This window comes from Scyliorhinus torazame, chromosome 1 (assembly GCF_047496885.1).
Source record: "Scyliorhinus torazame isolate Kashiwa2021f chromosome 1, sScyTor2.1, whole genome shotgun sequence".
Taxonomy (NCBI): Eukaryota; Metazoa; Chordata; class Chondrichthyes; order Carcharhiniformes; family Scyliorhinidae; genus Scyliorhinus; species Scyliorhinus torazame.
In genome coordinates, this window is record NC_092707.1 from 278,565,097 (window position 1) to 278,592,244 (window position 27,148).

The 27,148-nt window shown below is 45.9% G+C and overlaps 1 protein-coding gene across 9 annotated transcripts in view; it reads right to left on the reverse strand.

Moving 5' to 3' along the window:
• The window catches only part of esf1 (ESF1, nucleolar pre-rRNA processing protein, homolog (S. cerevisiae)), a 103,599-nt gene that overhangs the window by 50,412 nt on the left and 26,039 nt on the right, over positions 1-27,148 (reverse strand). For all 9 annotated transcript variants that reach the window (XM_072506567.1, XM_072506580.1, XM_072506521.1 and 6 more), the window contains exon 6: positions 26,333-26,448. In XM_072506567.1, coding sequence (XP_072362668.1) covers positions 26,333-26,448 — 116 coding nt within the window. The remainder of the gene's footprint in view (positions 1-26,332; positions 26,449-27,148) is intronic.

Consider the following 27,148-nt stretch of genomic DNA (forward strand, 5'->3'; position numbering starts at 1 on the left):
AGCTTGGTTCGACCTGGACCCCCACTACTTCGAAAGCACCTTTGTCACCCCCACCCAAAACCCCTGTAGTGCCGGACATGACCAGAACATGTGGGTGTGATTCGCTGGGCTTCTCGAGCATCTCGCACACCTACCCTCTACCCCAAAACATTTACTGAGCCGTGCTCCAGTCATATGCGCCCTGTGTAACACCTTAAATTGAATCAGGCTGAGCCTGGCACATGAGGACGATGAGTTTACCCTACTTAGGGCATCCGCTCACAGCCCCTCCTCAATCTCCTCCCCCAGCTCTTCTTCCCATTTCCCTTTCAGCTCATCTACCATAATCTCCCCCTCGTCCCTCATTTCCCTATATATATCTGACACCTTACCGTCCCCCACCCATGTCTTTGAGATCACTCTGTCCTGCACCTCATGCGTCGGGAGCTGCGGGAATTCCCTCACCTGTTGCCTCGCAAAAGCCCTCAGTTGCATATACCGGAATGCATTCCCTTGGGGCAACCCATATTTCTCGGTCAGCGCTCCCAGACTTGCGAACTTCCCATCCACAAACAGATCTTTCAGTTGCGTTACTCCTGCTCTTTGCCATATTCCAAATCCCCCATCCATTCTCCCCGGGGCAAACCTATGGTTATTTCTTATCGGGGACCCCACCAAGGCTCCCGTCTTTCCCCAATGCCGTCTCCACTGTCCCCAAATTTTCAAAGTCGCACCACCACCGGGCTTGTGGTGTATTTCTTCGGTGCGAACGGCAATGGTGCCGTCACCATAGCTTGTAGGCTAGTCCCCCTACAGGACGCCCTCTCCAATCTCTTCCACGCCGCTCCCTCCTCTTCTCCCATCCACTTACTCACCATTGAGATATTGGCGGCCCAGTAGTACTCACTTAGGCTCGGTAGTGCCAGCCCCCCCCTATCCCTACTACGCTGTAAGAATCCCTTCCTCACTCTCGGGGTCTTCCCGGCCCACACAAAACTCATGATGCTCTTTTCGATCCTTTTGAAAAAAGCCTTCGTGATCACCACCGGGAGGCACTGAAACACAAAGAGGAATCTCGGGAGGACTACCATTTTAACCGCCTGCACCCTCCCTGCCAGTGACAGGGATACCATGTCCCATCTCTTGAAGTCCTCCTCCATTTGTTCCACCAATCGCATTAAATTTAACCTATGCAATGTACCCCAATTCTTGGCTATCTGGATCCCCAAGTAACGAAAGTCCCTTGTTACCTTCCTCAGCGGAAAGTCCTCTATTTCTCTGCTCTGCTCCCCTGGATGCACCACAAACAACTCACTTTTCCCCATGTTCAGTTTATATCCTGAGAATTCTCCAAACTCCCGAAGTGTCCGCATTATCTCTGGCATCCCCTCCGCCGGGTCCGCTACATATAACAAATCATCCGCATACAGAGATACCCGGTGTTCTTCTCCTCCTCTAAGTACTCCCCTCCACTTCTTGGAACCCCTCAATGCTATTGCCAGGGGCTCAATCGCCAGTGCAAACAATAATGGGGACAGAGGGCATCCCTGCCTTGTCCCTCTATGGAGCCGAAAGTATGCAGATCCCCGTCCATTCGTGACCACACTCGCCACTGGGGACCTATACAACAGCTGCACCCATCCAACATACTCATCTCCAAAACCAAATCTCCTCAGCACCTCCCACAGATAGTCCCACTCCACTCTATCAAATGCTTTCTCGGCATCCATCGCCACCACTATCTCCGCTTCCCCCTCTGGTGGGGGCATCATCATTACCCCTAGCAGCCTCCGTATATTCGTATTCAGCTGTCTCCCCTTCACGAACCCAGTTTGGTCCTCATGGACCACCCTCGGGACACAATCCTCTATCCTCATTGCCATTACCTTGGCCAGAATCTTAGCGTCTACATTTAGGAGGGAAATAGGTCTATAGGACCCGCATTGCAGCGGGTCCTTTTCCTTCTTCAGGAGAAGCGATATCGTTGCTTCAGACATAGTCGGGGGCAGCTGTCCCCTTTCCTTTGCCTCATTAAAGGTCCTCATCAGTAGCGAGGCGAGCAAGTCCACATATTTCCTGTAAAATTCAACTGGGAATCCATCCGGTCCAGGAGCCTTCCCCGCCTGCATGCTCCTAATTCCTTTCACTACTTCCTCTGTTTCAATCTGTGCTCCCAGTCCCACCCTTTCCTGCTCCTCCACCTTGGGAAATTCCAGCCGGTCCAGAAAGCCGAAAGCCCATCATTCTCTCCCTCCCATCCAGGGGTTGAGCTTCGTATAATTTTTTATAAAATGCCTTGAACACTCCATTCACTCTCTCCGCTCCCCGCTCCATCTCTCCTTCCTCATCCCTCACTCCCCCTATTTCCCTCGCTGCTCCCCTTTTCCTCAATTGGTGGGCCAGCAACCTGCTCGCCTTCTTCCCATATTCGTACTGTACACCCTGTACGCAAACCAACATTTTAACAGTGTCATGTGAGAGTACCTTTAAGAAATGGATGTTTAAGAAATGGATGTTTAAGAAATGGAGCTTTAAGAAATGGGTATTATCAGTGATGTCAGAGTGTGGGTGGAGCTTCTGTTTAAAGGTGTTTCTTCTGTATGTTGTTTGGGAAGTTATTAAGGATTACTTAGTGTTGTATTCTTTGGGGGTTGTATTTGAATTGATGGTTGCTAAGATGTTCACTGTATGTTTTGAAAAGGTTAAATTGAGTTCATAAAATAAAGATTGTTTTGCTTCAAAAAATACTTTTCCATTTCTGCTGTACCACTCCTGTAGAGTGGGCTGTGTGCTCCCCATACCACAATCTATTAAACGTTGTGGGTCAGGTGAACTCCATGATACACTTTGGGGTTCTCTAAACCCTGGCCCATAACAAATTGGGGGCTCGTCCGGGTTAAAAGTCTATCTATTGGATTGGCTTAGTGAACTTAAAGACAGTGAGGGGTGAGCATATTGTGGTTGCTTTTCAGGTGTGGTATTTTAGTTTAAGTAGCGAGTGTTGTGGACAATGACTCTTGCAGAGGCTCTGAAGTTTTTGGTCGCACGCAGTATCTTACGGACAGAGACTAAAAGCAGACTGTTAGATTTAGCAAAAACATTACAGTTAACATTATCAGACAACATGCGAAAAGATGAGGTAATTATGGCGGTGGCTAAGCATTTAAAATTGCCTGAGATACAGTTTGACTCATTGGAAATGGCAAAAATTCAGTTACAACTTAAACAAATGGAACATGAGAAAGAATTAAAGCAGCTTGAATACGAAAGAGATAGAGAGGAAAATGAAAAGGAGAGAGAAGAAAGGAGAAATGAAAGAATAGCCCTAGCAGAACAAAAAGAGAAAGGGAGATACAGATCAGGGAAAAAGATAAAGAGAGAGAGTTTCAACTTCAGACAATGGCCATAAAACATGACAGTCAGTTAAAATTGGCAGACGTAAAGGGAAACGTACAGTTGGATGATAATGATGAGGATAGTGAGAAAGAGCATCAAAGTCGAAGATTTGGTGAGAATCTATTTAAATGTGACCAAGCATTTCCACGGTTTGATGAGGAGGTAGAAGCCTTTTTCATTTCATTTGAGAAGGTAGCTAAACAAATGAAATGGCCACAGGATATGTGGGCATTACTGATTCAAACAAAGCTGGTGGGTAGGGCTAGTGAAGTATTTGCATCACTACCGGAGGAGGTATCTGGGACGTATGAGGAGGTGCAAAAATCCATCTTGGGTGCATATGAACTAGTGCCTGAAGCTTACAGACAAAGGTTTAGAAATTTAAGGAAAGAATTTGGTCAAACATACATGGAGTTTGAAAGGCTCAAACAGAGTAATTTTGATCGGTGCATAAGGGCTTTGTAAATAGACCAAACGTATGAAGCTCTCAGAGAAATTACTCTTTTGGCGGAGTTTTCAATTCTTGATGTAGTGAGAACTCATGTGGAAGAGCAGAGGGTTAAAACTGTGAGATTAGCAGCAGAAATGGCAGATGATTATGAATTAGTTCATAAATCAAAGTTTGGTTTCCGACATCAGTTTCAGCCTGTGAGGGATAGAAACTGGGGATATGAGAAATACTCAAGTGGTAAAGGTAAAGGTGATCTGATGGGAAATAATAAGGAGAGTGTACCTCAGATTAAAAACGAAATTCAGGAGGATGGAAAAGAAATGAAAAGTTTCAAATGTTTTCACTGTAATAAACTAGGCCATGTAAAGTCACAATGTTGGTGGTTGAAGAAAAGCACTGGGAAGGCTGATATGGTAAAACAGGATAGGACAGTGGGGTTTGTTAAAGTGGTAAAGGAAAGCCCAAGTGAAGCGAAGGTGGTGCAAAAGATTGTACAGCCTGTTCAAGAGGTGATTGATAAGAAGGTGCCAGATATCTTTGAAGAATTTACTTGTGTGGGTAAAGTTTACTCTTGTGTATCAGGAGGAACAGGTAAAGAAGTCACAATTTTAAGAGATATGGGAGCTTGTCAATCTTTAATGGTAAGAGATGAGGAGTTATGTAGTTGGGAAGAATGTTGTGAGAAAAGGTGGTAATATGTGGAATTTAGGCGCAGAGGAGTAGTGTTCAATTATATAAGGTAAGGTTGGAAAGTCCAGTGAAGAGTGGTGAAGTGGTAGTAGGAGTAATAGAGAAACTATCTTGTCCAGGAATACAGTTTATCTTGGATAATGATATAGCTGGATCACAAGTGGGAGTGATGCCGACTGTGGTTGATATGCCAGTGGAAAATCAGACAACTGAAGTGTTGAAGGACGAATATCCTGGGATTTTTCCGGATTGTGTAGTAACAAGGTCACAAAGTCACAGGTTAAGACAAGAGGAGAAATCAAAGAGTGAAGATGACGTTGAAGTGCAATTATCAGAAACGATTTTTGATCAGGTGGTTGATAAAGAACAAGAACAGGTGGAGGATGAGGTGGATATTTTTAGTTCAGGAAAATTGGCAGAGTTACAACAGAAAGATGTAGAAATAAAATGCATGTATCAGAAAGCATACACGGAAGAGGAATCTGAGTGTACACCAGAGTGTTATTACCGTGAAAGTAATGTCTTGTTGAGAAAATGGAGACCTGTACATATGCAGGCGGATGAAAAGTGGGCAGAAGTTCATCAAGTAGTATTGCCGGTAGGGTACAGAAAGGAGGTGTTGCGAGTTGCACATGAGGTACCAGTGGGAGGTCATTTGGGAATAAGGAAAACTCAAGCTAAAATCCAGAAACATTTTTATTGGCCTGGACTACATAAAGATGTAGTTACATTTTGTCAATCGTGTCACACATGTCAAGTGATAGGAAACCTCAAGCAGTGATAAAACCAGCGCCCTTAATACCCATTCCAGCATTTAAGGAACCTTTTACAAGGGTCCTAATTGATTGCGTAGGACCCCTTCCTAAAACAAAAAGTGGGAATCAATATGTTTTGACTATAATGGATGTGTCTACTAGGTTTACAGAGGCCATTCCAGTACGTAATATTACAGCTAAAAAGATTGTGGAGGAGTTACTTAAATTCTTTACTAGATATGGCCTACCCACAGAAATACAAATCGGATCAAGGATCAAATTTTACCTCGAGGTTATTCAAAGAAGTAATGGATAGCTTAGGAATAAAACAATTTAAATCAACTACGTACCATTCAGAATCGCAGGGAGCATTAGAAAGGTGGCATCAGACATTAAAGACAATGTTGAGGGCTTATTGTCAAGATTATCCAGAGGATTGGGATAAAGGGATTCCATTTGTACTGTTTGCAATTAGGGATGCACCTAATGAGTCAACCAAATTCAGTCCTTTTGAACTAATTTTTGGTCATGAGGTAAGAGGACCACTTAAATTGATTAAGGAAAAATTGGTGAGTGAGAAATCGGAACTTACATTATTGGATTGTGTGTCAAATTGTAGGGAATGATTAAATAGAGCAGGTGAATTGGCTAGACAACATTTAAAAGTTGCACAAAATGTGATGAAACGGGTAGCGGACAAGAAATCTAAAGTTCATAGTTTTGCCAGTGGAGATAAAGTTTTCGTGTTGTTACCAGTGGTAGGTGAACTTTTAAAAGCTAGGTTTTGTGGACCTTATCAGATTGAAAGGAAATTAAGTGAGGTGAATTATGTGGTTAAAAACACCAGATAGAAGGAAGACTCACCGAGTGTGTCATGTGAATATGCTTAAAAGGTACTTTGAAAGGGAAGAGAGAAAAAGGAGGTTTTAATGATTCTATCTCAAAGTGACGAACCAAATCCAGATGACTGTGAATTTGATATACCTCAAATTAAATTAGAAAACGAGGATGTTCTGAAAAATTTGGATAAATTGTGGAGTAACCTTCCAGAGGAAAAACAAACTGACCTGAAAGAGTTATTGATATCACATGGGCATATTTGTGGAGATAAATTGGGAAGTACTAAAATGGCTATACATGATGTGGGAAATGCTGTTCCAATCAAACAACATCCATATAGACTTAACCCTTTAAAATTGGCAGAGGTTAACAAAGAGATAGAGAGTATGCTTAAAAATGGCATAATTGAAGTGGGTTGCAGCCAATGGAGCTCACCCAGAGTGATGGTACCTAAACCAGACGGTACCCAACGGTTGTGTGTGGACTATAGAAAGGTTAATGCAGTTTCAAGAACAGACTCTTATCTATCCCACGTTTGAAGGATAAAGAAAATTGTACAAAACAGGTAGATTAATGATGATATGTATATCTGTACAAGTTATGATATTGATAATTATACAAAGCCAATCATTATAAATTCAGTCGGTTGAGTTTCTTTCTTCTTCTGTTGTTGAAGTGGTGATGTTAATATTTCAGTGTCTTTGTGAACGTCGTCAGTGTTCTTGTGCTTAAGTAACCAACAAGTCACCATGAGGTGTTCGAATGGTCCAATCACTTTTTATGTCTGACCTGGACTTTTTCCTGTGCTTGCGGTATCGATTCTGTACGTCACCTGCCTTGAAAACTGGTTTGCTTGTTTGTCGTGGAGCAAATATGAATTTGTGACATTCGTTGTCATGCCATGTTATGCTCGTACTCTTGCCATTGTTTTGGACTGTGCTGTTACATTGTCCTTCATGTGCAGAGTTGTACCATGTTGTACAGGTCGTTGTTTCATTGTTGTTGTTTTTGTTGTTTCTGTCGCTGTCTTTGTTGTTGTGTTTCTTGTTGTTGGTTTTGTTGCTGTTCTTGTTGTGCTCAATGACTGTTCCTTGTGGATAATTTGAGTCATTTTCAAAGATATTGGTATCAGTGTCCTTTGTGGTATCTGATGTTTCATTGAGCTTTTCGACTTGAGGTTGGTGAGAATGACCTGATGTTGCATTCATCTTTATGACATCAGTCATTTCTGGTTGATTTGATTCTCTTTGATTCCTTGGTGCTCCTCTTCTGGAGTCATTTCTGGCTGATTGGCTTCATCGTTGATCCCTTGGTGCACCTCTTCTGGAGTCAGCGTCGTCACAATTTCAGTTTCTTGTAGGTTGTCAAGAGTAGATGAGGCGTTTATTGATGCGGTCTCACTGGACTTGAATGTTGAGTGCTTCTCTACAGACGAGCTGAGATCTGTCAGTCTCGTCGTGATCTTGCACATCGTGTATGCGGATTGTGATCACTGTGTCACTATTCGTGCATATAGTGGTTCGACATTCATTGTATTCTTGTTGTTCATCAAATAAGGTAGATAGACCTTCATAGTTGTCTTTTTGTTGTTCAAATAAGGTGGATAGACCCTCATAGTCTTCAAGCATGGGTGTCACTCTGGAGTCTTTAATTGCTTCCATTCTGGAGTCTGTCAATGAGCTCTCTGTGGAGGCTTGCGTCGGTCCCTCTATGGAGTCTTTCATTGCTCCCAGTGTGGAGTTGTGCAGTGTTCTCTCTGTGGAGTCGATCAGCGCACTCTCAACGGCGTCGGTCAGTACTCTCTGTGTGACGTTGTTTTCTTCTTGGCTATTTGACAGGTTGCTGTCATCCAATGTATCAACGATCTGCCATTGCACCATGGTATTGGATTCATCTACCATGAGTAAAGTCGTCTTGAGCTTTGCAACCGTGTTGCTGATGCTATGATGATCATATCCGAATAACTTAGCCATGTCTGAGTAGTATTCTTTGATAAACAAATCATCTTCTGTGGTTTTGGATTTGTTTTTGTGCTCTTCACTTTTAATCAACAAATCTATCTTCTTTAGTTTTGGATTTGTTAATGTGCTCTTCACTTTGGATGCTGCAAACTGCTTGTTCCAGGGTGCTGCGGAAGTTATTTTCAACTGCTGATTGAAGTTCAGGCAATGTTGTGCCTTTTGAGGTTAAATTTTTGGGTTTTGTACCTTTAAGAGGGCATGGTCTGAGTCTTCTGACGTCATGACTCTCATGATGCCATGCGTACTAATCGATTGCGCATGCGCAATCGCAGATCGATCTTCGAATGATGTGCAATCTTTTTTCAACTGCGCATGCGAGGCTTTGGTTTCCTGTGCATGCGCATAACTGAATTTTGCCGGTTTGCATCTTTTGTTGATGTGCGCATGTGCGTACAGTTCTGAATCTGTACGCACACGCGATGAAGGTTTTTCGAATGCTGGGACACCATTTTAACAGACTCGACCTCGCGGTGGCCTTTTGTGCTGTTTTCATGGTAGTAAAACCCATTATACTGCTCTTTACTTTGTTCGTGAGCAAGGCATTTTTGTATAGCTATTTCTTTTTTTATGAAACATTTTATTGAGGTATTTGTGATTTTGTAACAATAACAGAAGAAACAGTGTACATACAGATAGAAACATAGTGCAAAAGCCGTCTTCCTCCCTCACATGTCCCACCTTTCCTACACACTAATCTAAGCTAACCCCACCCCCCTCTCTCCAGACAGTTAATTTTCTCCAAAGAAGTCGACGAACGGCTGCCACCTCCAGACGAACCCTGACATTGACCCTCTCAGGGCGAACTTGATTTTCTCCAGACAGAGAACGCCAGTCATGTCAGTAAGCCAGGTCTCTGACTTTGGGGGCTTTGAATCCCTCCAAGCTAATAGTATCCGTCTCCGGGCTACCAGAGAGGCAAAGGCCAGAACATCTGCCTCTTTCTCCTCCTGGATTCCCGGATCTTCCGACATTCCGAACATCGCCACCTCTGAACTCGGTGCCATCCTTGTTTTTAACACCTTGGACATGACACCCGCAAACCCCTGACAAAATCCCCTGAGCTTCGGGCATGCCCAGAACATATGAACATGGTTTGCTGGTCCTCCCACACACCTGTCTTCTATCCCAAAGAACCTGCTCATTTGGGCTAATGTCATATGTGCCTGGTGAACAACCTTAAATTGTATCAGGCTGAGCCTGGCACATGCTGTGGACGCGTTGATTCTACTCAACACATCTGCCCAGAGACCATCCTCTAGCTCTCCTCCTAACTCCTCTTCCCATTACAGAATGGTCTGCGTTTCCTCTGACCCCATGAGTTCTTTATAGATGTCCGAAACCCTCCCCTCTCCCACCCATACTCTGGAAACTATCCTGTCCTGTATCCCCTTGGTGGTAGAAGCGGGAATTTTGAGACCTGTCTGCGTAGGAAGTCCTGCGCCTGCAGGTACCTAAACTCATTCCCTCCCGTCAATTCAAATTTCTCCTCCAACTCCCTCATGCTGGGCTAGTTCCCCTCTATGAACAGATCTCCCATCTTCTCGATCCCTGCTCTTTGCCATCTCCAAAACCCTCCATCCAGCCTCCCTGGGGCAAACTGATGATTATTGCAGAATGGAGACCAGACCGATGCTCTCTCTGCTCCCACGTTTCCTCCATTGCCCCCACTCTCAGGGCCGCCACCACCACGGGGCTGGTGGAGTACCGTGCTGGCGGGAACGGCAGAGGCGCCATTACCAATGCCCCGAAACTCATGCCCTTACATGATGCTGTCTCTACTCACTGCCACACCCACACCACCCCCCACTTCCTAATCATGGCTATATTTGCTGCCCAATAGTAATTTTTATAAATGTTTTTTATTGGATTTTTGAACAGAGTATATTTGCCGTTATGTACACAGGATATGAGATATATATATCTATATAGAAGGGAAGGGCACACACACACAAATCACAAAGGGAGAGGAGAAAAGAAAAAAACCCAGTAACAACACGAGAGAAGTACAAAATCAAATAATGTAACTGGTAGGGTATAATGCACCCGCCCAGCCGCAGCAACTCTGTACACGTGACAAAATTATTTACACATATAAGTAGGCATCTGTTTGTGGGGGAAAGGGGGTAGATATACATTTAGGTGCCGGAGAGACAATTCCAGAGTGCAATCCTCGAATGGGTCTGGTGCTGGTGTTGCCCCTCGCTTCTCCCGGACGGATTTTGCTGCCGTTGCCATCTCGTGCTCACTACCGCTTCAGCCAGCCCTCCAGTCTTCCGCCTGTATTCTACTTTTCCTCTGTTCCTGTGGATGTCAAGTTAGTTAACGTTTCCCTGCTTCCCCGCACCCCCCCCCCCACCTCCCTGTCTCTCTTCTATTGTTCACTGTGTCTTCCCCCCCCCCCCGCCTCCTTCCTCCCCCCCCGCCTCCTTCCTCCCCCCCCGCCTCCTTTGCCCCCCCCCCCCCTGTGGCCCCCCCCTGTGGTTCGCCTTTCTTTCCTCTGAGATTTAGCTGTCCCCCCCCTCCCCCCCTCTCTCTCTCATGCTTTGGCTGCTTTCCCCTGGTTCTTGGCTACCTGGCAATTCTTCTGCTTGTTTGTTGGCCACAAACAGGTCCCGGAACAATTGGGTGAATGGCTCCCACGTTCTGTGGAAGCCGTCGTCTGACCCTCGGATGGCAAATTTGGTTTTCTCCATTTGGAGAGATTCCGAGAGGTCGGACAGCCAGTCTGCAGCTTTGGGTGGTGCTGCTGACCGCTAGCCAAAAGGATTCTAAGGCGGGCGATCAGGGAGGCAAAGGCAAGGGCGTCTGCCCTCCTTCCCAATAGGTCTGGCTGATCTGAAACCCCGAAAACCGCCACTTTCGGGCATGGCTCCACCCTCATCCCCACCACTTTGGACATTGCCTCGAAGAAGGCTGTCCAGTACTCCACAAGTCTGGGGCAAGACCAGAACACGTGGGCGTGGTTGGCCGGGCCTCCTAGTCACCGTTCACATCTATCCTCTACCTCCGGGAAGAACCTACTCATACGGGTTCTTGTTAAGTGGGCTCTATGTACCACTTTTAGTTGCGTCAGGCTGAGCCTTGCGCGCCCAATAGTAATTGCTAAAGTTCGGTAGCGCCCGCCCGCCCTCCCCCCGGATTCGCTCCAGCATCTCCTTTTTTACTTGCGGGGTCTTGCCCGCCCATACAAAGCCAGAGATCACTTTGTTTACCCGTTTAAAAAAGACCTGTGGAATAAAGATGGGGGGACACTGAAAAACAAACAGGAATCTCGGGAAGACTGTCATTTTCACTGTCTGTACCCTCCCAGCCAGTGATAGCAGAAGCAAGTCCCACCTTCGGAAGTCTTCCTTCATTTGGTCCACCAGTCGGGTCAAATTTAGCTTATGTAGCCGTTCCCATTCCCGTGCCACCTGGATGCCTAGATACCGAAAGCTTCCCCCTACCACTCTAAACGGCAACTCCCCCAGTCGCCTCTCCTGTTCCCTTGCCTGGATCGCGAACATCTCACTTTTCCCCCATGTTCAATTTATAACCCGAGAACCGGCCAAATTCCCCCGAATCCTCATAATTTCTCCCATTCCCTCTGGTGGGTCAGAAACATATAAGAGCAGGTTATCTGCGTATAGCGAGACTCTGTGTTTCACCCCTCCCCGAACCAGCCCCTTGAGGCTCTCAGCGCAATTGCCAGCGGCTCGATGGCCAGCGCAAGCAGCAGTGGGGAGAGGGGACATCCCTGTCTCGTCCTCCAGTGCAGCCTAAAATAGCCCGATGTCAGCCTGTTCATCCGTACACTCGCCACAGGCACCTGATACAGCAGCCTAACCCAGTCGATGAAGCCCCATCCAAACCAAAACTGCCCCAGCACCACCCCTAGATAGGTCCATTCCACACGATCAAATGCGTTCTCTGCATTGCAACCACTACCATACGTCCCTCCCCTCTGGGGGCATCATGAACACATTCAACAGTCTTCTAACGTTGGCACCAGCTGCCTGTCCTTAACAAATCCCGTCTGGTCCTCCCCAATCACATCCGGAACTTGAGGACAAGATTTTGGCCAACAGTTTGGCGTCAACATTTAATAAGGAGATCGGTCTGTAGGACTAAAAGGCTGGGAACAGCCTCCTTTTTCTTTTTGCCGAGGCCTACAATATCTCTCGTTATCCAAGGTGCCCGAAAATTGCCGTATTTATCCTTCTTCCTCACAGGAACATGCCGATCCTGAATTCCTTTCAACTGCCACTTGAAAGCCTCCCACATGTCAGATGTTGATTTGCCCTCAAACATCCGCCCCCAATCTATGTTCTTCAGTTCCCGCCTAATATTGTTATAATTAGCCTTCCCCCAATTTAGCACATTCATCCTAGGACCACTCTTATCCTTGTCCACCAGCACTTTAAAACTTAATGAATTGTGGTCACTGTTCCCGAAATGCTGCCCTACTGAAACATCTACCACCTGGCCGGGCTCATTCCCCAATACCAGGTCCAGTACCGCCCCTTCCCTAGTTGGACTGTCTACATATTGTTTTAAGAAGCCCTCCTGGATGCTCCTTACAAACTCCGCCCCATCTAAGCCCCTGGCACTAAGTGAGTCCCAGTCAATATTGGGGAAGTTGAAGTCTCCCATCACCACAACCCTGTTGTTTTTACTCTTTTCCAAAATCTGTCTACCTATCTGCTCCTCTATCTCCCGCTGGCTGTTGGGAGGCCTGTAGTAAACCCCCAACATTGTGACTTCACCCTTCTTATTCCTGATCTCTACCCATATAGCAGCACTGCCCTCTGAGGTGTCCTCCCGCAGTACAGCTGTGATATTCTCCCGAACCAGTAGCGCAACTCCGCCTCCCCTTTTACATCCCCCTCTATCCCGCCTGAAACATCTAAATCCTGGAACGTTTAGCTGCCAATCCTGCCCTTCCCTCAACCAGGTCTCTGTAATGGCAACAACATCATAGTTCCAAGTACTAATCCAAGCTCTAAGTTCATCTGCCTTACCCGTAATACTTCTTGCATTAAAACATATGCACTTCAGGCCACCAGTCCTGCTGTGTTCAGCAACTTCTCCCTGTCTGCTCTGCCTCAGAGCCCCACTGACCCTATTCCCTAGTTCTCCCTTAATGCTCTCACCTTCTGACCTATTGCTCCCGTGCCCACCCCCCTGCCATACTAGTTTAAATCCTCCCGTGTGACACTAGCAAACCTCGCGGCCAGGATATTTATGCCTCTCCGGTTTAGATGCAACCCGTCCTTCTTATATAGGTCACATCTGCCCCGGAAGAGCTCCCAGTGGTCCAGATAACGGAAACCCTCCCTCCTACACCAGCTGTTTAGCCACGTGTTTAGGTGCACTATCTTCCTATTTCTAGCCTCACTGGCACGTGGCACAGGGAGTAATCCCGAGATTACAACCCTCGAGGTCCTGTCTTTTAACTTTCTGCCTAGCTCCCTGAACTCCTGCTGCAGGACCTCATGCCCCTTCCTGCCCATGTCGTTAGTACCAATATGTACAACGACCTCTGCCTGTTTGCCCTCCCCCTTCAGGATGCCCTCTACCCGTTCGGAGACATCCTGGACCCTGGCACCAGGGAGGCAACATACCATTCTGGAGTCTCTTTCACGTCCACAGAAGCGCCTATCTGTCCCCCTGACTATAGAGTCCCCTATTACTATTACTCTTCTGCGCTTTGACCCTCCCTTCTGAACATCAGAGCCAGCCGTGGTGCCACTGCTCTGGCTGCTGCTGTTTTGTCAGGGCTAAAAGGCTGGGAACAGACGAAGCCTGCGTGGAATATAAGGAAAGTAGGAAGGAACTTAAGCAAGGAGTCAGGAGGGCTAGAAGGGGTCACGAAAAGTCATTGGCAAATAGGGTTAAGGAAAATCCCAAGGCTTTTTACACGTACATAAAAAGCAAGAGGGTAGCCAGGGAAAGGGTTGGCCCACTGAAGGATAGGCAAGGGAATCTATGTGTGGAGCCAGAGGAAATGGGCAAGGTACTAAATGAATACTTTGCATCAGTATTCACCAAAGAGAAGAAATTGGTAGATGTTGAGTCTGGAGAAGGGTGTAGTAGATAGCCTGGGTCACATTGAGATCCAAAAAGACGAGGTGTTGGGTGTCTTAAAAAATATTACGGTAGATAAGTCCCCAGGGCCTGATGGGACCTACCCCAGAATACTGAAGGAGGCTGGAGAGGAAATTGCTGAGGCCTTGACAGAAATCTTTGGATCCTCACTGTCTTCAGGGGATGTCCCGGAGGACTGGAGAATAGCCAATGTTGTTCCTCTGTTTGAGAAGGGTAGCAAGGATAATCCCGGGAACTACAGGCCGGTGAGCCTTACTTCAGTGGTAGGGAAATTACTGGAGAGAATTCTTCGAGACAGGATCTACTCCCATTTGGAAGCAAATGGACGTATTAGTGAGAGGCAGCATGGTTTTGTGAAGGGGAGGTCGTGTCTCACTAACTTGACAGAGTTTTTCGAGGAGGTCACTAAGATGATTGATGCAGGTAGGGCAGTGGATGTTGTCTATATGGACTTCAGTAAGGCCTTTGACAAGGTCCCTCATGGTAGACTAGTACAAAAGGTGAAGTCACACGGGATCAGGGGTGAGCTGGCAAGGTGGATACAGAACTGGCTAGGTCATAGAAGGCAGAGAGTAGCAATGGAAGGATGCTTTTCTAATTGGAGGGCTGTGACCAGTGGTGTTCCACAGGGATCAGTGCTGAAACAGACCTTTGCTGTTTGTAGTATATATAAATGATTTGGAGGAAAATGTAACTGGTGTGAATAGTAAGTTTGCAGACGACACAAAAGGTTGGTGGAATTGCGGATAGCGATGAGGACTGTCAGAGGATACAGCAGGATTTAGATTGTTTGGAGACTTGGGCGGAGAGATGGCAGATGGAGTTTAATCCAGACAAATGTGAGGTAATGCATTTTGGAAGGTCTAATGCAGGTAGGGAATATACAGTGAATGGTAGAACCCTCAAGAGTATTGAAAGTCAAAGAGATCTAGGAGTACAGGTCCACAGGTCATTGAAAGTGGCAACACAGGTGGAGAAGGTAGTCAAGAAGGCATACGGCATGCTTGCCTTCATTGGCCGGGGCATTGAATATAAGAATTGGCAAGTCATGTTGCAGCTGTATAGAACCTTAGGCCACACTTGGAGTATAGTGTTCAATTCTGGTCGCCACACTACCAGAAGGATGTGGAGGCTTCAGAGAGGGTGCAGAAGAGATTTACCAGAATGTTGCCTGGTATGGAGGGCATTAGCTATGAGGAGCGGTTGAATAAACTTGGTTTGTTCTCACTGGAACGAAGGAGGTTGAGGGGAGACCTGATAGAGGTATACAAAATTATGAGGGGCATAGACAGAGTGGATAGTCAGAGGCTTTTCCCCAGGGTAGAGGGGTCAATTACTAGGGGGCATAGGTTTAAGGTGAGAGGGGCAAGGTTTAGAGTAGATGTATGAGGCAAGTTTTTTACGCAGAGGGTAGTGAGTGCCTGGAACTCACTACCGGAGGTGGTAGTGGAAGCAGGGACGATAGGGACATTTAAGGGGCATCTTGACAAATATATGAATAGGATGGGAATAGAAGGATACGGACCCAGGAAGTGTAGAAGATTGTAGTTTAGTCGGGCAGCATGGTCGGCACGGGCTTGGAGGGCCGAAGGGCCTGTTCCTGTGCTGTACATTTCTTTGCTCTTTGTTGACTCTCATAGCTTTGGATCCTTATCCCGCTTCAAGATCAGTGAGATCGTGGCCTGTGACATCATCGGGGGAAGCCTCCCTCTATCCCTTGCCTCATTAAATGTCCTCCTCAGCAGTGACTCCAGCACCCCAGAGAACTTTTTATAGAACTCTACTGGGTACCCGTCCGGTCCCAGGGCTTTGCGCGACTGCAAGGCCTTCAGCTCTTCTGCTGTTTCTTCCATCCCGATCGGGGCCCCCAGTCCTTCTACCAACCCTTCCTCCACCTTCGGGAGCCTCAGCCCTCCTAAGAATTGCCTCATTCCTTCCGGCCCAGCTGGGGGTTCCGACTCATACAGTCTCCTATAAAATTCCTTGAACGCCCTGTTAACCCCCGCTGAATCTCCGACCAAGTTCCCGTCTTTGTCCTTTACTTTCCCAATCTCCCTGGCTGCATCTCTCTTTCTGAGCTGCTGCGCAAGCATTCTGCTGCCCTTCTCTCCATATTCATATATCGCACCTCCTCATCGGCTAACAGTCCGACATCCAATCTCCAATGCGGGCATTGGCCACCCTCCTTGCTCACCTGTAAGTCCACCCAATGCAGGGTATGATCCGAGACCGTGATTGCTGAATACTCAGTGTCCACTAACCCGGTCAGTAAAGACCTGCTCAAGATGAAAAAGTCGATCTGGGAGTACACTTTACGTACGTGTGAGTAAAAGGAGAACTCCTTCACTCTCGGCCGCCCAAACCTCCATGGGTCCACTCCCCCATCTGCTCCACAAACCCCTTTAGCTCCTTTGCCATTGCTGGCACCCTGTCTGTCCTTGAGCTCGACCAGTCTAGCCTTGGGTCAATGACTGTGTTGAAGTCCCCCCCTCCATGACCAACTTATGCGAGTCCAGGTCCGGGATCTTCCCCAACATCCTCCCAGTTTGGCGCGTAACATTCACGAATATCACCGGCAGCCTTTCCAGCTTCCCACTAACCATGATGTAACTGCCACCCACATCCGCAACTATTCTTCCCACCTCGAATGACACTCACTTATTAATCAGGATCACGTCCCCTCTTAGTCTTAAGAGTCCAGCCCCGAGTGAAATACCTGCCCCACCCACCCCTTCCTTAATCTAGTCTGATCGGTTGCCCTAAGATGCGTCTCCTGTAACATTGCCACGTCCGCCTTCAATCCCCTCAAATGCGCGAACACGCGTGCCCTCTTAACCGGCCCATTTAGCCCTCTAACGTTCCATGTGGGCGATCAGCCTGGTCGGGGGGGGGGGCTTTCCTTCCCCCCCCCCCACCCGATCAGCCATCATCTTTCTTAGGCCAATCTCCAGCTCGCGCCCAGTGCACCCGCAGGCCTGCCCCCACGCAGCCTCCGCCCCCAACCTCCCTTTTGTCCTCCAGCAACAGTCCCTCCCCCGTCAGCAGAGCAATTCCCCCCCTCCCCCCCACAATAGCAGCATAGTAAAAACAGCCCCCTTCAACAAGCCTAACATCTGCTCACCCCCCCAACTGCGCTTCCGTGAGCCAGCCCACCCAGCTAGCTTGGTAGCCCCCACCCATGGCGCCAAACATTTTCCCACCTATCGGTTCAACCCCTTCCCCTGCTCGGACATACATATGCAAGAGAAAATATGCAAGAGAAAACATTCTCAGCCCAGTTGACCGAAAGATACAAAAAGAAATGAAAAACCCCATATCGAAAATTCACACCTCCATCCCTCACCAGTACAAATGCAAACTTGAACTTACACAAATACGCGGCATCTCCAGGATATAGTGCAAATATAGTCCAAAAACAAAAACATTTTTAACGTGAACACTGCAGAAAAGTTCAAACACCTCAGTCCCCTGCCAGCCCTTTCCTTCTGGCAAAGTCCATCGCTTCCACGGGCGACTCAAAATAGAGTGTTGCTCCACATAGGTGACCCAAAGACGAGCCAGATATAGCAGTCCAAACTCACCTTCTTCTTGAAAAGGGTCGACTTTACTTGGTTGAACCCCGCTCTTCTACTGGCTACGTCCGCGCTCAGGTCTTGATAAATGCGCAGGATGCTGTTCTCCCACTTGCAGCTCCGTGTCTGCCTGGCCCACCGTAAAGTATGCCCCTTGTCCAGGTACCTGTGCAATCGCACCACCATCGCCCTCGGGGGTCACCTACTTGCGGCTTCTTCGCTGGTGCGCTGTGCGCTTTGTTCACCTCCATGGGTCAGGTGAACGTCCCGTCCCCCATTAGCTTCTCGAGCATACTCGTTATATATGCCCCTGCATCCGCTCCTTCGGACCCCTCTGGGAGACCAACGATCCTCAAGTTCTGCCGGTGGGACCTATTCTCTAGATCCTCCATCTTCTCCTGGAGCCTTTTCTGCTGGTCTCTCAGCATCCCACCTCCACCTCCATTGCTGTTTGGTGATCCTCATGCTCGATCAGTGACTTCTCCACTTTCTGGATCGCCCAATCTTGAGCGTCCAAGCTCTGTTCCAGCCGAGCAATCGATTCCCTAATCGGGTCCAAGCATTCCTGTTTCTGCTTGGCGAAGCCCTCTTGAATAAACTGCATCAACTGCTCCATCGACCGCTGGGTCGTTGAGCCAGGACTCCGGTCGTCCGGCATGCTTTTTCCCACTGCAGCTTCAACCCAGGCCTTCTCTGTTCACCTATTTCTTCCTTTGCGAGCACTCCTGGTCCGCCTCTCCATGCACTGGTGTGGGACTCCTCCTCACAGTCGCGTCCACTATCAATTTACCAAGTAAAATCAGAGAACAAATCGGGGGAAAGGTCCAAAGGTCCGACCCAAGCAGGAGCCACCAAATATGCGGCCTACTCCTTCTTGGCCGCCACCGGAAGTCTGTATAGCGATTTCTAATGTTAAATCCTTTTCACTCAGTCGTTTTTTTTCTGAGATGCTCATCATTTATGGCCCAAACAATTTGGTCACGAATTTTAGAATCATGCAGTATTAAAACGTTGCAGGCTGTTGACTTTAAATCTGTGACAAAGCTGTTGAATGATTCTTCATGTTTTTCCAAACATCTGGTGAACCCGAATCGCTCAGAGATTTCATCTTTCTGCGTTTTGCAATGGCTTTCAAATTTTCTAATTATTACTGCAAGTTTGGTTTTGTTTTCTCTTTCAAAGTGAAAGAGTTGTATATTTCTACAGCCTGATGGCCTGCAAAGGATAAAAGCAGAGCTATTTTTCTAGCTTCAGAAGCAGTGTTCAAATCATATGCTTCCAGAAAGATATGGAATTGCTGTTTAAAATTTTTTCCAGTTAGATTTAAGATTACCGTTCGTTTGGAGTGGACGTAGAGCTTGAACTTGATCCATTGCGCCAATTGGTCTCCGAGGGATCCGAATGTTGTGAAGCCTTCCCAAGTCAAATATCCGATACAAATTTTCTTTTTTCTTTTTCTCTTTCTGGTTCTAATGTAATTTCTCTAGTCAACTTTCCTGAAGTCACGTCCTGGTACCATATATTATTTCTTATGTCCGAATAATGCTCATAGGCTTCCAGTTGAAGTAAATGCTTTATTGATTAAGTTTGTTCTCTCTCCAGAGTTAAACTAGATGTTACATGAACATGATTGATTATGAAGTACACCTGTGCTGAGCTGTCTGTCTGTGTCTGGTCACAAGCTGCTGTTCTTGTGAAGAGACTGATCCTGGCTTCCGTCTGTCTATTTATATAGCTCTAGTTCTCCCTCTAGTGATTACTTAGTTGTAGTGTATTTACATTAACCCCTTGTGTACATGCAGATCACTACAAATACTACTTGCAATTCTTTGTATTTTAAGTAGCTCTGATGATAAGTGAAAACTTAATTTACTTGTTGATTAAATTAAAAGTACTTTACGAAATGCATTTCTTGCGATAAAGTATCTATTAACCTATACATTAGCATCATTTGACATGACAATGTCTGAGAACCTATTCTTCCTGTGGGAAAATCAGTCAAAAAAGAACAAAATTTGAGGGAATATTGCCACAGTGGATTTCAGCGGTAGCCAACTCGTGCTTGGCACTGGCAGTCTGCTTTTCCCCTTTGGGTGGTGTTAGGATACGGGACCATACTCCAGTTTTTGTTAGGATACTGGATGAGAAACCACAGACAATTTGCAATTTGTAAAATTGTGAGGAAAGGATACTTCACCCCAGGACTGATGATTCTGACCAATAGGTATATTTTATGTTAAAACAAACTTTAATTCAAACACAGAATTAACTACATTATCAAAGAAATAGCTTTACAATTAACAGTTAAACAGTTCTTAAATAAAAGGGAAAACTTGAACTCACTATCTACACCTGCCATTATATATATTGCAACTAAGCAACAGTTCAAAATCTACACGTAAATAAAGTTAGCAAATCAGGGTTACTCGCTGTTCTCTGTGCAGACCTTTGGAGAGACCCCCTTTCAGGAACAAACGGAAAATCCTTTGGTCTTGTCAGACTAGAATCCTATGGCAAACTGCTAACAGACCTGGCTCCTTTCATTGATTACATCAGCTGTATCCCTCTAAGATGTTCCATGACCCGCTTAGCTGGGACTAAACACAACCCCTCAAATTATCTACACTCCATGGGAATCTTATTTGCAAAAACAATATCCCATTAGCCATCTATATCTAAACAAGTAAATGGTGAGATGATTACCTCATCTTTAACAACCCCTTAATCACAGACACACTGCCTCTACGGATTTGAACTCAGGGTTTTTAATAACATTACTGCTACAAATGTAAAATATAATATATAACAACTTCTACATTCATCACAGTGGGGCAACAAGTACGAATAATTAAATACCAAGGACACAAGGGAAAAAGGACATGCAAAAGAGGTGGGAAATATAGACACTCCTTGGACCCACTTTGGTACTGTTCACTGTTCCAAGTTTTTTTTAAGTTGCAAAAGGAAATCACACAGAGGAGGGAATTGGCAAACTTGATATCAAGACGGGTAAATCAACCATTTGTCTTGGGCAACCATTTAATATACAGTATTATAACAACAACGTCCATACATATATATTGCAGAACAATATCAAGCTACACAAGGATATTTTGCATAAGAAAATACTATTTAGAAGAAAGAATAGGCCTTTCGATACCTTGAGCCTGCTTTACCGTTTGATAAAATCATGGCTGATGTATTTATAGCATTTAATGCACACTGTGTATTTATAATATGTCCTATGTATTCATGTATGGAGGGATCTGCCTGGACTGTGTGCAGAACAATACTTTTCAATGTACCTCGGTACGTGTTACAATAAATCAAAATCTAAAGATCTGATTGTGATCTCAACTCCACTTTCTTGTCCACTCCACAATATCCCAGGACTCTTGCCAATCAAGAATATATCTAACTCTGCCTTGAATATATTCAATGATCCACCCTCCACTGCTGTCTGGAGAGGAGAATGCCACAGACTGATGACTCTCAGAGAAAAATAATTCTCCCCATCTCTGTCATAAATGGAAGAACCCTTATTTTTAAACTGTGTCTCCTAGTTCTCATCCCTCCCATGGATGAAACATCCTCTCCGTATTCACCCTGTTAATTCTCCTCATAAGATCACCTCTTGTTCTTTTAAACTCCAATGGTTAGAGGCCCAACCAGTCCAACCTTTCCTCATAAAATAATCCCGTCATTCAAGGGATTAGCAGAGCAAACTTTCTCTGAACTTGTTCTAATGTTTCCCAAGAAGACCAAAACTGCCCACAGTTACTCCAGATGTGGTTTGACCAACACTTTATGGAACTGTAACAAAACCTCCCTACTTTTATATTCCATTGCAACAAACGACAACATTCCATTTGCCTTCCTAATCACTTGCTGTACCTGCATATTTAAGTTTTTGGAATTCATATAACAGGATATCCAGATCCCTCTGTATTTCAGAGTTTTGCAATCTTTCACCATTTAAATAAGATGTTGTTTCGCTGTTCTTGTTGCTAAAGTGGACAAGTTCACATATTCTCACATTATAGTAAAAGGAAAAGAGTGATAAAAACAGGACTAAGGCTGATTTGGGTCCAAAAGAGATTTACACTTGGAGGCAGGGCATAGCGTGGATATTAAATGAATATTTTGCATCGATCTTAACCAAGAAATAAGATGCTCACCGCCGGTGGCCATGGTGAAAGAGGAGTTAATTCAGACACTTAAAGTTGATCAGGAGGAGGCATGAGATTGGCTGTTTATATTCAAAGTGGACAATGCACCAGGAACGGATAAGATGTATTTAAGGATACTGGAGTGAAGTGAGAGTGGAAATTGGAGAGGCGCTGACCATAATCTTTCAGCCTTCCTTAGACTCGGGGGTGATTCCAGAGGACTGGGGAATTGCAGTTGTTACCCCTTGTTCAAACTAAAAGGAATAAAGATAAGCCCAACAACTAATGATCAGTCATTTCAACTTCAGTGGTGAGGGAACTTCTAGGAACAATATTTTGGGACAAAATTACTGTCACTGGACAAGTGTGGGTTAATTAAGGAATGCCAGCATTGATTTAAGGGAAATCATGTTGAATTAAATTGATGGAGTTTTTTGAAGCAGTAACAGGGAGTGTTGATGAGGGAAATGCTGGTGATGTGGTGTACATGGACTTCCAAAAGGCATTTTCCAAAAGGTACAGCAGCCAAACTAGTGAGGAAAGTTATAGCTCATGGAATGGTGTGGAGATGCCGGTGTTGGACTGGGGTGAGCACAGTATGAAGTCTTACAACACCAGGTTAAAGTCCAACAGGTTTGTTTCGATATCAGTGACATTGAAACAAACCTGTTGGACTTTAACCTGGTGTTGTAAGACTTCGTACTGTGCTCATGGAATGGAAGCAACGTGGATATGAAATTGGCTGAATGACAGGAAACAGAATAAAAACAAATGTAAAAGCAAATTACTGCAGATGCTGGAATCTGAAACAAAAACAGAAAACACTGGACAATCTAAACAGGTCTGAAAGCATCTGAGGAAAGAGAAGGGAGCTAACGTTTTGAGTTTCGATGATTCTTCGTCAAAGCTGAATAGAGAATCATGGTTAATGGGTGATTTTTGGACTGGAGGAAGGTTTGTTGTTGAGATCCCCAGGGGTCAGTGGTGGGACCCATGCTTCTCCTGATTTATATTAATGACCTAGACCTTGGTGGACAGGTACCCATTTCAAAATTTGTGAATGATCCAAAACTTGGAAGCATTGTGAACTGTGAGGAGAATAGTACAAAACTTCAAAAGGACATCATCAAATTGGTGGAATGGGCAGACAGGTGATAGATGAAGTTCAATGTGGAGAAATGTGAAATGCTTCATTTTGGTCGGAGGAACATGGAGACAATTTATAAAAAGAGGGTACAACTCTAACATGGGTGGGAGAAACATGACCTGGGTCTATATGTGCGCAAGTCGTTGAAGGTGGAAGGACAGGTTGAGAGTGTGGTTTAAGAAAGTGTCCTAAGCTAACAGAGTACAAGAGAATGGAGGTTACTTTGAACTTGCTTAAGAATTAGACTGTTATTTGAAAAGTAACAATGTGCAGTGTAACGAAACAGAGGTAGTTTAAAGATTTATTTTGAGGTATTAGAAACAAGGTATAGGTTAAGTTTAACTTTGTGTTTCTTTTTAAGAAATGGTTAAAATTTTAATTAGTTTCATTTTCAACAAATGTGTCTGTATGAGAGTTTTAGTTTCATTTTAAACTGTGCCTGCATTGTAATTAAAGGCTCTAAAATGTGAACACAAACTGGGTTTAAAAAAAGACTATGATGTTGCTTAGCCCCATACTGAAAAGCAGAATCACTTGTGCTTCATTTGGAACTAGCTACCCAAGAAGAAAGCAGCTCTCTGCCATCAGAGAGGCAGGACAATGGAGTAAAGGGAAAAAAGCACATTCCAGAAGCTAAATAACAGATAGTTCCAGAAACCAGCAAATGGAAGCAAAGTCCCAGGAAGACTTTTTTATCCGTTCATGGGATGTGGGCATTGCTGGCTGGGCCAGCATTTGTTGACCATTCCTAATTGCCCTTCAACTGAGTGGCTTGGTAGTCATTTCAGAGTGCATTCAAGAGTCAACCACATTGCTGTGGGTCAGGAGTCACATGTAGGCCAGACTAGGTAAAGGCGGCAGATTTTCTTCCTGAAAGGATATTAGTGGAGCCAGATGGGTTTTTACGACAAATGACAATGGTTTCATGATCATCATTAGACTTTTAATTTCAGATTTTTATTGAATTCAAATTTCACCATCTGCCATGGTGAGATTCGAACCCAGGTTCCCTGAGGATTACCCTGGGTCTCTGGATGACTAGTCTAGTGACAATACCACTGCCTCAAAGTTAATGGGACAAAGAACTGGAATCTGAACAAGATACTGTTCACTTGCGTTAAAGAAAGGGGCAAAGAGCAGCTCCTAGTTAAAGACAGAGCTGAAAGGTACAGACCTTGTGAAGTCGGCTACCAAAAAGCCAGACAATGGAAATAATCCTAAAGTTGCTGACACCATGGGTGTCATTCTCCGACCCCCCACCAGGTTGGAGAATCGCCGGGGGCTGCCGTGAATCCCGCCCCCGCCGGGTGCCGAAGTCTCTGGCACCAGATATTCGGCGGGGGCGGGAATCGGGCCGCGCTGGTTGGCGGGCCCCCCCGCTCGATTCTCCGGCCCGGATGGGCCGAAATCCCGCCGATAAATTGCCTGTCCCGCCGGCGTGGATTAAACCACCTTTTGAACGGTGGGACAAGGCGGCGTGGGCGGGCTCCGGGGTCCTGGGGGAGGCGCGGGGCGATCTGGCCCCGGGGGGTGCCCCCGCGGTGGCCTGGCCCGCGATCAGGGCCCACCGATCCGTTGGCGGGCCTGTGCCGTGGGGGCACTCTTTCCCTTCCGCCTCCGCCACGGTCTCCACCATGGCGGAGGCGGAAGAGACTCCCTCCCACTGCGCATGTGTGGGAAACTGTCAGCGGCCGCTGACGCTCCCGCGCATGCGCCGCCCGGGGATGTCATTTCCGCGCCAGCTGGCGGGGCAACAAACGCCGTTTCCGCCAGCTGGCGGGGCGGAAATTCCTCCGGCATCGGCCTAGCCCCTCAATGTTGGGGCTCTGCCCCCAAAGATGCGGAGCATTCCGCACCTTTGTGGCGGCGCGATGCCTGTCTGATTGGCGCCGTTTTGGGCGCCAGTCGGCGGACATCGCGCCGTTTCGGGAGAATTTCGCCCCTTAATCCAGCCTGTGAAGCAGGTATTCTATTGGCATGGTTGGGTACCTGAGAGATTGTGTGGAAGCTTGAATACACGTACCAATTCAGGGCAGAGGAATACCAGAGAGACTGAAATCCTAGAAGTGGATCTTTGGTGAAGGCATCTGAGAGAAAGCATTGTGTAAGAGAAGATTTCAAATTGTGTTCTTCGAGAGTGGAGTTTAGAATCACTCGTAGAAGTTGGGAGTTCCAGTGAGTCCTGTTGTCTCACATTGGGACAGGCATTTGGGGGGATTTGATGAGAAGTCCACAGAAGTTATTTTGGGTTGCATCTGTCACTTGGTTTCAGAGTGTGGAGTGCCTGACCACAGGTCACTTATTGGTTTAAATCGACATCAGAAAGCAAAGTATCGTACACACCCCTGTCAGCATCAATGGGGCTGAGGTAGAGATGGTTGACAGCTTCAAATTCCTAGATGTGCACATCACCAACAATCTGTCCTGGTCCACCCATATCGACACTACGACCACGAAAGCACAACAGCACCTATACTTTCTCAGGAAACCAAGGAGATTTGACATGTCCATGTTGACTCTTACCAACTTTTACAGGTGCACCATAGAAAGCATCCTATCTGGCTACATCACAGCCTGGTATGGCAACTGCTCAGCCCAAGACCATAAGAAACTACAGAGAGTCGTGAACATCGCCCAGTCCATCACATGAACCCGCCTCTCATCCATTGACTCTGTCGACACCTCCCGCTGCCTGGGGAAAGCGGGCAACATAATCAAAGGCCCCGCCCACCCGGTTTATTCACTCTTCCAACTTCTTCCAACAGGCAGGAGATACAAAAGTCTGAGAACACGGACTAACAGATTCAAAAACAGCTTCTTCCCTACTGTTACCAGTCTCCTAAACGACCCTCTTGTGGACTGATCTGATCTCTTCACACATCTTCTTTACTGAGTACTACACTCCTATATGCTTCACCCGATGCCAGTGTCCATGTATTTACATTGTGTATTTTATGTTTGCCCTATGTATTTTCTTTTCATGTACGGAATGATCTGTCTGAACTGTACGCAGAACAATTCTTTTCACTGTACCTCGGCACACGTGACATTTCCAATTCAATTGAGCTATGCCGAATGAAGATTGGCTGTGGATTCTTCACTCACCGACTGGCTATCAGGAGGAAAACAATTAGGGCAGGTGACCAAAGCTTGGTCGAAGAGGTAGGTTTCTAAAGGAGCGTCTTAAAAGTGGCAGAGGGAGTCAACCAAATGATGATTAATTACCGTTGTTCCTCGGTGTCTTCATCTGCATCTTCTGGTAAATTATTGTCCAGCAATTCTACAGGTCCACGCATTTCTTCTTCTTTCATCTTTTTCTTTCCAAATTCTGATGGGCAGATCTAAAATAAGCAATTAGCTCATTTAAAAAAATATATTTTTAGCTATGTGTTATCCATGTTCCCAGTGGATAAATGCCATTCTTTTAAAAATGGCTTTTGGGGAAAATCCAAGTTTCAAGCCTAATGCATGATTTTTTTTAAAATAAGGAGGGTGTTTAGTTACCTCTGCTAGGGAAAATAATGGTCACTCCTTTCATTTATCATAATACACAATGAAACAAGGCTGTTCGTCACAACCGGTCAGTTCCCTCCAGTTCAGTGACCGTCTCAATCACATATTCTCATTTTTAACTCCAGTGGTGCAATCAACAGCCGTTACAGTCTTGTATAAAAAGTCACCCCTGCTAGCGGTCCAAAATCTTTTCTATTTAAAGTACTAAATCAATGATTTTATGCAACTTATAAACTTGCTGCTGTAAGCAGTGGACAGCACTTCAATTTTAAAATTGTATCAACAGCACCCTCTGCTGGATTAAAGCTTGGAAACACCATTCCTATTGTGGATAATTCTCTCATGAACATGGGGCTGGATTCTCCATTTCAGGGACAATGACCCCACGCCGTCGTGAAAATTGTGGTCTTTTACGCCAGAAAAACTGGTGTCAAAAGGCCGCAGATTCACTGCCTTGCAGGGGGCTAGCTGGCGTGGAGCTCGCAGCTCCAGCTGCCAATACGCCTACTCCCCTGCACTTCCAGGTCA